This window comes from Dasypus novemcinctus, chromosome 8 (assembly GCF_030445035.2).
Source record: "Dasypus novemcinctus isolate mDasNov1 chromosome 8, mDasNov1.1.hap2, whole genome shotgun sequence".
Lineage (NCBI taxonomy): Eukaryota > Metazoa > Chordata > Mammalia > Cingulata > Dasypodidae > Dasypus > Dasypus novemcinctus.
In genome coordinates, this window is record NC_080680.1 from 100,634,783 (window position 1) to 100,646,964 (window position 12,182).

The 12,182-nt window shown below is 39.9% G+C and overlaps 1 protein-coding gene across 1 annotated transcript in view; it reads left to right on the forward strand.

Moving 5' to 3' along the window:
• Positions 1 to 12,182, forward strand: part of BRINP1 (BMP/retinoic acid inducible neural specific 1) — a 211,044-nt gene that overhangs the window by 149,518 nt on the left and 49,344 nt on the right. Inside the window, exons 4-5 of the mRNA XM_004453367.4 lie at positions 1,542 to 1,711; positions 4,591 to 4,696. Of these exons, the coding sequence (XP_004453424.2) occupies positions 1,542 to 1,711; positions 4,591 to 4,696 (276 nt within the window). The remainder of the gene's footprint in view (positions 1 to 1,541; positions 1,712 to 4,590; positions 4,697 to 12,182) is intronic.

Here is a 12,182-nt window from a genome sequence, read left to right on the forward strand (position 1 = left end):
AGCTAGGCTCGGCTGGGCTCGGCTCCCTCGCCCGCTGCCCGCCGCGGCACAGCGCGGCTCGGCTCTCCCGCTCGCCGCCCGCCGCGGCTCGGCTGGGTTCGGCTCTCCCGCCCGCCGCCCGGCGCAGCGCGGCTCGGCTCTCCCGCCCGCTGCCCACCGCGGTGTGGCTCGGATCCCCCGCCCGCTGCCCACCGCGGCCCAGCTAGGCTACCCTGGCTGCCGCCCGCCGGGGCTCAGCGCGGTGCTAGCTACCTCGGCTCTGCCTACCCAAGGAGGAAATCCTCCACACGTAGCTGGGATCTCCGTGTATATTTCACAGACGGATCCTCTCTGTTACCTTCCCTCCAAATCGATGTCCAAATACCTTGGGACCAGGAAAAATCCCGAAACAGCCCGGTCCCAAAGAGTCTCCGACGCCTCCCAGCCGATTCCCTCCAGGAGCTAGTAACCGGGAAGTTCACTCCTATCTATCTATCTATCTATGTATCTATCTATTTATCTATCTCATCCATCTGTTTACTGATCTATACATCCATCTATCCATACATCCAAGTCAATATATCTTGCTGGATTTCTAGCTGTCTATCCATGTACTGATCCATTGATTCATCCACCTAAATATCTAAGTATATAGCTATCTCTTTCTTTCTCTCTCTGTCTCTCTCTGTCTCTCTCACTCTATCTATCTATCTATCTATCTATTTATCTATCTATCTATCATTTATTTGCTTAACCTCCTTCTCTCCCAATATCTGACTTTCTGATCACCCCTTTCTTCTCCTTTCTCCCTCCCAGAAGATATCCTCTAGCACACTCAGAAGCACAGAACCTGGTGCACAGTATGTATATTGTTTATTGAATTAGTGAAAATATTGATAAACTGTTTACCTACTGTATTCTGTATGCCTGACACTGTACTACATGCAAATAATAAGATGGTGGCTAATATATTCAGTTTCCCTTCATAGAGCTGACAGTTTAGTTTTTCTCCTCTATATAGGGGCATAGTTTTTTTGCCCGTCTATTCAATTTCTAAACTCTCTGTGTCTTAGGTATCTGTGCCTCATAACCTATCTATCATCTATCTACCTATCTAGAAAGGCGTAAAGCGAGGTGAAAGAGACAGAGGAAAGGGGGAAGGAAGGAGTGAAGAGGAGAAAAGTAAGTAGAGTAGGAATTGGATGAGGAAGAGGAGAGAGAGGAGAAGGAGTAAGGAAGTAGCAAAATCACCTATGCCAAATACACATTTTACAGAAAAGACTGAGCCTCAAAATAAGGAGGTAAGTTGTGCTGGAAGATGATGCTTGTGAGAATATGAAGTGGATTAGTAGAGATTGGACTCAATGACTACAGTAATGCTTACAGCCATCTCTGGATGGTTTCTCCTTAATTGTGCCCTTGATTTTCAGAGGTGGGAGGGAATTAGGTGGAGTTTCAAGACTGTTTCCAACATCCACCCTTGAAGCCTCTCCCCCAATAGAAAAAAGAAACAAACAAGAACACTTGACAAGCTGCCTGAACCTTGTTCCTTTCCCACACAGGGGAGGAGGCCTTGACCATGTACATGGACAAAAGTCGCCTCGACAGGAAGTCAGGGAATGCCACTCAAAGTGTTGAAGCTCTGCACCAGCTTGCCTCATCATACTTTGTTGACCGCGACGGCACCATGAGGAGGCTCCATGAGATCCAGATATCAACTGGAGCAATCAAGGTACCATTTGAGGGTGGTTTGGGTAGCATGTCTTCAAGACGACAGCAGTGCAAGGCAGAGACAAAACTGCTGGCTTCATACCTGTGCACCCTGAGACCCACTCTAACTGATGTTACCAGGTACCTATTAAGGTGCTAATATCATTGGGGTGACCAGATGCACTGATTTCCTGGGACTGCCCTGGCTGTGGTCCTGGCCTTTCTTATTCACTTTTAAAATTCTCCTGTTTGGAAGATTATCAGGACCCACTTCTAGGTGAGGAAACTGAGGCTACAAATGATCAAATGCCTTTAAAGTTCACAGAGATAGCAAGATCAGATTTCCAACATAAACTTGGCCTCTGAATCTTAGGACAGTAATTTTTTAAACACCTACATTGTTCATTCTCCCCCACCTTCATTTCATAGATGGATAATCTAAGACTGAGGGTTAAAGCCTCTTTATCAGGGTTAACACAGCCAAGGGATACCTTAACAGAGACTACAACTCAACCTTCTAGACCAAATTGTGTCTGTAAAAGCCCAGATAATAAATATGTTAATCTTTGTGGACTCCATGGTCTCTGTGGCTACAACTCAGTTCCACCGTTATGGCACCAAAGAAATTACACCCAGCATGTAAACAAATGGCATTGATGTTTTCCAGAAAATCTTTATTTACAAAAACAGGGGGTCTGTAGTTTGCTGACCCAGGCTGATCTAGATCAGCACTTGCCCTTGAGCCTTCTGCAATGATGGAAATGCTTTTTATCTGTTCTGGCCAAGGCAGTTGTCACTAGTCCTGTGCAATGACTGAACACTTGAAATTTGGCTACTTATCAACTAAATGTGTAATTTCATTTAATTTTAACCAATTCAAATTCAAATTTAAATAGCCTCATGTGTCTAATGACCCTATTGGCTAGAGCAGCTTTAAAAAAATTAAGAAACAGATTCCATTGTAAATACAATCAATTCAGAGATAACTTCTACAAAGAGAATGCGGGAAGACATTTTTAATATAAAGGATTAGTTCTTCTGAGGGTTTCAATGCAGATTTTTGCATCTCAAATTTTCTTAAACCAGATTAGGCCTGCATTTTACTTCGTAGTCATCACTCTAATTTCTTGTGAATAAAATTCAAACCTAGCCTCCTTATATTTAGACTTTCAAAGATATCTCTAGGGAAAAGAAGGGGGGCGGGGTGGAGATGGAAGGAAAGTCAAGCAGAAATTGACCAAGGGAAGTGAAAATTGTAGGAGGGAGAGAGCTCTGAAGAAGGAGGGAGTAAAAGAGAAATAAATCAGATAGACAAACAAAGGGCCAGCTTATCCGAGAAGAATCACCTATATTGAGGGGATTATGTTGTTAGGGAACTCGGCGCAGAGAGAAGGATCTTTATGAAGCCATCAGAGTCAGTGTACTGAAAAGGCCTGGTTTTCATTATCACAAAATGGTTCTTTCCCCCCCACTGGATGGGATGTGGAATTGAGATATTGAAGCCCTGACAGAAGATAATCCTCTTTTGTGCATCCTGGAAGTGCAGCCTGCCTCCTTAGGAGGAATTTCTTAGAGAAATTGAACAGAGGCCACTCAAGAAACCATTCTGAAGAGAGAACCGTAGCACTGCCTTCCACACGCAATCTGAGACTTGGGATTTGCTTGCCATTTCTTTCCACTACCTCCAGGCTCAGCTGGACAGACTGTCTTACTGCCAGCTTTGTCTCAGGCCAGCAGCTGACCGAGGTGGAGATGTTTTTTCCATGATTTTCTATTTCTAAATGAATTGGTCATTTTTTATTCTTGCCCAATAATATGCATACTATTATTCTGTACAAAGGAGAATGCATGATTAAAAAATTATCTACCATTTATGATTGTTTCCTAAATGTGAAACCCTTCAAAAATATGATTTCATTACCCCCTGAGACAGGTAAGAGCTTTACTAACATTTTATAGATGGGGAAGTTGTGGTTTAGAGAGGGAAAGTCACTCTTTCCAGGTTTCAGGACTAGAAAATGGCAGCGCTGGCATTTGAAAGTAAGTTTGGCTGTTTCCCATGCCATCATTGCCTGTAGCAATGGAGGTCGTGGCTTTATAATAGGGTGCACACCTCTAAACAGCCCCATAAATAATTGTGTTAAATAATGGGAAGTGACGGCTAACAGGGATGAAGAGAACTTATTTCATATTATACGACTCAGATTTTTAATAGCTATTCTTCTGTTGTCCACCTTCTCAAGTTAAGGTTTTAGAAATATGCCACCATGAGATTGAGTATTTTGTCCTGTGGTAGCACTCACTGAGCTGGTTGCTGAAAATCCTTTTGGAAAATGGGAATAATTTTATTGTTATTGCCTAATAATAATGCTTATGGACTTATTACAATTTATAAAGACTTTGTGCTAAGATGTTTGTTATTGAAATATATACCAGGCACTTAAAACTATCATGCCAGATTTTCACAGCCTCCCTATAAGGAATTGGCTAACCTTAGTTTGCAGAAGCTTAGAGAAGTTCCTTAGGTCCCATAGCAAATTAATGAGCCAGGATTAAATCCCAGTTTTCCCAATTTCAAAACTCATGCTTTTGATATGGGCTATAGTGCTTTTTATTTCATGTGATACTTAAAATGACCTCATGAAGTGAGACTAGAGTTCGATCTGGGGCAATTTACTTCCAGTCTGTAGTCTTGACCACTCTGCTGTCCTGGTTAGGCATCCCTGTGTTGGTAAAGGCCAAGTCCAGTCTCTGGCACAATCAAGGTGTTCAGAAAGCAGCTGTTGGCTCAGGACAGAAGACTCACTCAGTGAGCTTTGCTCTTCTGGCAGCTGACTCCACAGAATCTGTCCCAGACGAGGACAGCTGTCTCACACCTTTCTCACTTGATGTCCACTTCAGGTCACAGAGACGCGCACTGGGCCTCTGGGCTGTAACAGCTATGACAATCTGGACTCTGTGAGTTCCGTCCTTCTGCAAAGCACGGAGAGCAAATTGCACCTTCAAGGTAGGAAGCAGATGGGGTCTTGGTGGGGCAAGCTGGGGGCAGGCTGGGGCAGACAGTGGGGAGGGGGGAAGGAGCATGGTTGGACAGGGGAGAGAGAGAGGAGAGGAGCAAGAAGGCTGATGTGGAGTGAGAGTGATGAAGATGAAAAACAGAGAAACCAGAGAAAACTATGGATGTGGAAATTAAGCCAGTTAGGATATGATCCTTATTTAAAACCCTTTTTTCAATTGAAGTTTATCATTTATACGTGAGCATGTATGAAGAACATTCTAAAATTGACTGAGGTGATGACAGCACAACTCTGTGACAAAATTGAGAGCCACTGAGTGGACCCTTTGAATGGATTGTACAACACATGGGACTGTATAACACAGTGAATCCTGTGGTGGAAGATAGGCTGTGGTTAACAGAACAATACAAGAACACTCTCTCATGAAGTATAACAAGTATATAATACTGATATAGGGTGTTAATAACCAGATAGGTTGGGGGAAAACTACACCAACTGTAAGATATTGGCTGTAGTTAATAGTAGTATTTTGATGATGCCCTTTCATAGTTTGTAATAATTGTTTCCTAACAGCGCAAGATATGATTTTTTTAAATTGACATATATTGTATATTAAATCCGTGGTTATTAATTATTTTTTCCAACAGAAAGTATTAAGTATTTTATCCAATGAAAGTGTAGGCTTTACTTTACCTGATTATTTTTATGAAAATGTCTCAACAGTGCTATTTATAGTTGCCCCAGACATAATATATATTAAAGTTTCATATCATCTGACTTTTCTACCTTATTATTTTTTATTTTCAATGTGTTTTGGCAGGTATCATTTGAATTCTAAGAAATATAGGGCATTTTATAGAATTTTTGGTGCAATGTAATCTCCCTTTCCCCTTACTTGCTAATAATCTGTGGTCTTAAATATACATAAACATTTACTTATACATATACTCAAATACTTATGTGCATGCTTTTAGCAGAGCTGACAAGTGACAAAACTCAGTGCTGGATGGGTTATTCAGACAGGCATTCCTATATACTTCTAGTCAGAATGCAACCATTATAGGGATTAATTTGTTGGTATTTATTCAGCAAATATTTACTTGATGTCTGTTATATGTTAGATCCATATTAGGTGCTCCAGATGTGCTCGCGACAATAAAGAAAATATACTCATTATAACAGTAATTTCACCCTTATTATTATGTCATCAATAAAAAGAGAGGAGGTTACAGGGAAAAATGATAAGGCTTTAGGGACAGATGAAGCTGTTCATAAAAGTATAATTTGTAAAAGCAAAAACAATGTAAAAATCTCAATTTTCCAAAGCATGAGATGAGGCAAATTATGGTGCATCCATACTGCATAATACTAGATAGATACTGAAATGTTGTTTATTAAAAAAATTCCAGTAGTATGTGAAAGTGGTTTGATGTAAGTTAAAAATGGAAGATTTCCAAATGAATGCATGGTGTTTTCTTAACAATGTAAAGAAATAAGTAAAAAATAATATTGCAAGGGTATTGAAAGAGTACCTCTGGCTGATTATGTTATAGATGATCTATTTTAGGCTTTCAGGTTCTTTTTTAACTTTTCTACAGTGATCATCTATTAACTTTAGAGTCAGGAAAAGTGACATGCATTAACTTTGAGCAAACTAAAAATGTGACCTTCTATAAAGGCATATGATAAAGGTGATTCTGAATGCCAGTGGGAGGAAAGTTGGGCTGAGATTGGCAGGCAGAGCTAAGCAGAGCCTAATATGACTTTTATATCCTAATTACTTGGCAACTCTTTGATCCATGCTCCTGTTATAGAGGATGGTATGGGAAGAGCTGGGTAGTGTCACTTGAGAGCAGTGAATGTAAGGACCTCAGGAAAAGTCAAACCAAGAAAGTGGTACAGTGTTAAAACAAAACACAATAAAACAAAATCTCAAATACATGAATAATAACCCCACCTTCTTTAGGAGAGAAAACAGTAGACAGATGGGTTTGGGAGTACATGGGAAAAAAAGGAACAGCTGACAGATCTGTCTTGGGTATATCAGGATTTTCAACTTATAAGTTCATGTAATACTTAAAGCAACCTTGTAAAAGCCAGGGTTTGAACCTGGGCAGTTTGGCTCCAGTCTGTGTGTTTGAACACCCAGCTATTCTATGCTCTATGTGTTAGGGTAGAGAGAATTGTGAATTATAATTGGAGTAAATTTAGAAGGAGTTAAAGTATATTACTACCAAGGGAGTCATTGAGTTCTTAAAGGCATTTTGAGGTGAATTTACCATGAAGTTAATGAAACTTAAGGTCCAGGGCTCTCTTATTTTCCAAGTCTCCATCTTTTCTCATTCTAAATAAATCTAACTTTGAATTCATTTTCTCAAAGGGCAACTATTATATCAGCCTCAGTCTATCAAAACCAAGATCAGTCATTGGTTACATTATTAGAAATATGCTACCCACAAACCAGGAGGTTACAAGAGCTGTCCTACCCTAGACTGGTCAGAAGACACCAAGAAGATTGGATCCAAGTCTGAGCCTCATATTTCAAGAGGGACATTGACAGAGAACCTGCAGTGTGTCTGTAGGAGGATGTTTTATGATTAATAGCAGAAGATGGTTAACCTGTAGCAAAAAGGACTTGTATGTAGACTCCTGAAGAGCCACCTTTCAGAAAAGATAGTGGACTTCATTTATATGGATAAAATAGGCCAAATCCAATCTAGTGGGGAAACTACAGGGATCCTAGCTTTTAATTCAACATAAAATAGATCTTTCAAATGTGAATTTATGTCCAAATTTGAAATGGTGTGCTGAAGGGTTTAAGTTACTCCATGTCAGCAGTTATAAGAAATTTTATAGGAATGTTACAGAAATTATTTAGCCATCATTCACTTGGGTTGGGTGATTTGAAGTAGAGTTCTTTAGATTCCTCCCAATACTTATTCTAGGGTTTTATGAAGACAATAAACCATCAAAATTCATTGAAACTGAGTATATGTCAAACCTAAATCCCAGACCCTGGGCATATGTACACAGATCAGTTCAATTTAGTTCAGTTCAATTCAATTCATATGCATTTTAAAAACCTGTCTTGGGAAGCGGACTTGGCCCAGCAGTTAGGGTGTCTGTCTACCACATGGGAGGTCCCTGGTTCAAACCCTGGGCTCCTTGACCCGTGTGGAGCTGGCCCACGCTCAGTGCTGATGAGCGCAAGGAGTGCTGTGCCACGCAGGGGTGTCCCCTGTGTAGGGGAGCCCCATGCGCAAGGAGTGCACCCCATAAGGAGAGCTGCCCAGCGCAAAAGAAAGTGTAGCCTGCCCAGGAATGGTGCCGCACACAAGGAGAGCTGATGCAGCAAAATAACGCAACAAAAAAAATAGACACAGATTCCCATGCCACTGACAACAACAGCAGTGGACAAAAACAAGAACATGCAGCAAATGGACACAGAGAACAGACAACTGGGGTGGGAGGGGAAGGGGAGATAAATAAATTTAAAAAAAATAATAAAAATATAAAAACCTATCTTGGCATTAAGCTAGGCATAAGGATCACATGGTTCCTGTCCCAAGGAAACATAGTTTATCAAAGAAGATGGCTTAAAACTAACATACAAGGGTAGTAGTTTTTAATGAAAAAATACTATGGTACCAAATAGCAAGGGGATTTAACCTACTAAGGAGTCAGGAAGCTTTCCTGTGGAAAAGATGTATATGATGAGATCTGAAGGATGGACAGGAGGGTGAAGCATGCATACACAGGCAAACAAAACGGTTTGTGTGAACGTCTGCACTTGTGTATTTGGGAAATCAAAAAGTCTGATGAGATTAGAGCAGTATGGAGACTTGAGTGGTGAGTAAGACAAGATACTACCAGTGTACAAATCCTGGAAGACATGCACAATAGGCTACTGAGTTGGACTTGAACTTGAGATCAATAAACATCATGGGAAGGTTTTAAGAAATGAAGTGTAAATGGATTTTGTCTGGTTCTTGACTATGCTGGCAGAAATGAATTTCAAGAGCACATTGGTTTAGTTAGGCCAGTATTAAGGTAGGGAGGAAAATGGGAGAAAATAACAGATCATGGATCCCAGGTAGAGAGGAAGGGGCTGAAAAGGGATAAAGTGGGTCGATTTACACACTACACTTTCCCATGATAGATGATAAATGCCCAGGTTTTACTTGTGTGTTGATCCATGTGGGGGAACTCAGTGAGAGCAGGGTGCAGAAGACAAAAGATAAGAGAGAGACAGTTCAGCCTTTGTGCTTGATTTTTAAACCATAAATTATTTCACCCCTTTGATAATGTCAGGGGAGAAGCCCCAGCTGTTTGCTGTTTTGATTGATTACTCCACCCATCAATTCCCAGGAAGGCCCGATAATAAGGCCCCTGGAGAATATCCAGGGCTTCTCCTGGTTTCCCAAGGAAATCTTGTTAACTATTGGATTTCTTGTGAGAGTCTTCCGGCAGCCATCTTGGGGTAATTGATGTCCACGTGGACATCTTGCCAGGTTCCGGATCTGTCTATTGATTCCCTATCTTATTGGCCTGCTTCAGAAGTAGCATGAAGAGATTGTATGTGCTCAAACATCACTCTGGCTGCTGGGTGGTTAATTCAATAGAAGGCAGTAGATTAGAGGCTGGTGACCATTTAGGTGACTATTGAAGTACTCAGGATGAGATGTCATACTTTAAACCATGATGGCAGCAGTTGGACTGGGAAGAATTAGACCAATTCTGGAGTTACTTACAAGGCACATTGAACATGATTTCATGAAAAACCATAAGGAATTTAGATAATTGGGTGAACAGGGTGTGAGAATGTGATAGAGAGGATGGTTAGGCAAATGCATATGAGTCAATTTAATATATAATATAAAAGTTACATGTAATACTATGGGGATGCTGAAAAAGGAGTAAATCACTCTGCCTGGCTAGGTAGGAAAGTCATAGGGAAAAAATGACATCAGAGGAAGAATAATATTCACTGAATAGAAAGTATAACAAAAAAAAAGAGGCTTAAATTTAACACTAGAGGGTATCTTATGAGTTTTGAGTATACAGATATTTTTTTAATAGGCTACAAAAAGTACTAAGTACAAAGAAAATAACTGATGAATTGGATTAAATTAAAAAGCCTAATTCCTGTTCATTAAAAGTTACCATGAATAGAATGAAAATGCAAGTGAGTGAGTGGAAGAAGATATTTGCAATACATATATCTTAAAAGAACTCTTGTACAAAATATATAAAGAACTCCTGATATCGGTAAAAAGACAAACACTTCATTAAGAAAAGATACTGGGCAAAAGATATAAACAAACACTTCACAAACAAGAATATCCAGATGACAAATTAACATTTGAAAAGGTGCTCAACTTCTCTAATTCTGAGAAGCAAAATGTAAATTAAAATCTCAATGCAATACCATTGCAGAGCAATCAATGAGGCTCAAAGAAAAGATCGCTGATACCAAGAAGGACAGATGTGAAGCAGTGGGAACTCAAATGCACTGTTTGTGGGAGTATCAATTAGTGTAACCACGTTGGAAAATGTTTTGATAGTATCTACTAAACATTAAATATGTCTTTACCCTATGATCCAGAAATTACAGCTCCCAAGGATATACCCAATAGAAATGTGATCAATGTTCATAAAAAGTAATGAATGTTCATAGCAGCTTTATTCAAAATAGCCTCAAACTGGAAACAACCATGAATGTCCATTAACAAGAGAATGGATAAAAAAAAATTATTCTGCATTTACATGATTGTTTTCTTATAGGAAGAATAACTAGTGTTCCATGTGGTGATATTGAAAAATTTCATGAACATATCATTGAGTGAATAAACCCAGATAAATAAGTCCCTGCTATATAGTTCTATCCCTATACACTTCAAAAACAGTAAAAGCAAATACCTTGTTTCAGAAATCCAAAGACTGTTAACCTTTGGGGAGGAAAGGGGCAGTGATAGAAGGTAGCACAAGAAAGGTTTCTGGGATGTTGGTTTCTTGATCTGGTCAGCAGTACATGGTTGTGTTTTCTTTGTGAAAATCCGTCAAGATGGACACATGATTGGCAAGCATACTTTTCTGTACCTACTATTGTAGTTTATTTATTAATGTTCTCTGTTTTGTGAAGAGAAACCATGAATAAAAGAGAAAATGCAGGGAAGAGTAGGGGTTAATCCATCTGAGCTAGGGGACAGGCAGATGGAGGGGGTAGAGGAGCCAGCAACAACAATAACTACTGTTTAGTGATGCTTCCCTATGTGCCAGGCACCATGCTAAGATGCTCATACTTACTACATTTTTAATTCTCACATGATTCCTATCAGGAAGGCAGACATATCGTCTCTATTTGGCAGATGAGGAAGCCAGGGTTTAGAGAGGTTACTCAATAAGTGATTGAGCTGGAATTTCAAACTGACTTCAGTGCTTGTTCTCTGAAATGGCACTGCTCTCTACTACCACTGAATGAGGCTGGGAGAGAGGATTTTCCAGAGGCTTATTTTCGTAGATTGAGGATGGTATGAATGACACACTAATGACCCTCGCCTTGTGATGTTTCATAAAATGTTCATCAGAAAAGGAAAAAGGCAGGTGGAAGTATAAAAGAGAAAGAAGAGGATTGAAGGAGGCTAGCAGTGAGAAAGAAAGGCTCATGGAAATGATCAGAGGAGATCAGTAGTCAAAGCAGCAACAGCCGAATTTGTAGTAATAACACTAATGGCATAATGATAACTTCGTATTTTCACAGTTCTCTCTCCAAGAAGCCCATTGAATATTTTACTGATGTTGTCATGTGATTTAATCTAGTATCCACCTGGTGAGATATAGAGAGAGCAGTGCTCTGCCTCAGTATCTCACTGACATGAAAAGGGATGCAGACAACAGAATATTTTGCTAAAATGTAGGGATAAACCAGAAATTCACTCATTCATTCATTCAGTCAGTATTATTACTGAGCATCAGCTCTAAGTCAGATATCATTTAAAGAGCAGGATATACAGTCATGAATAGAATAAGCTAAGTCTGTCCTTTTGAAATTCATATTTAATATGTGGGTATGGGAGTAGAGAATAAAAAAATAATCCAAGAGATATGTTTTATGTGCAATCAGAGCGATAGTGAGGGATCCAGTCATGTAGAAATTTGTAGACCATTGGGAAAACCTTTAGAGTTTACTCTTCATGAAATGAGAATCCATGAGAACGTTTGAGCAGAGGAACAACTTGACTTAAATTTTAAATGTCTCACTATGCCTGTTGAATAAGAAAGGTAATAGAGGGCAAGAATGCATAAGAGGAGGTGGGCAGAAAGGGAAAAGAGGGGACTAGACTTCCTTTCTTAGTAGCTAAGCATCACAAATGGAGGCTAGCCAATTTAGAAATCATCCTGAAGAAGTAGTCAAAAGAGAGGAACAGAGAATATCACTGGGTCTTTAAAAGTAGCATTTTACACAGTGCTGATGCA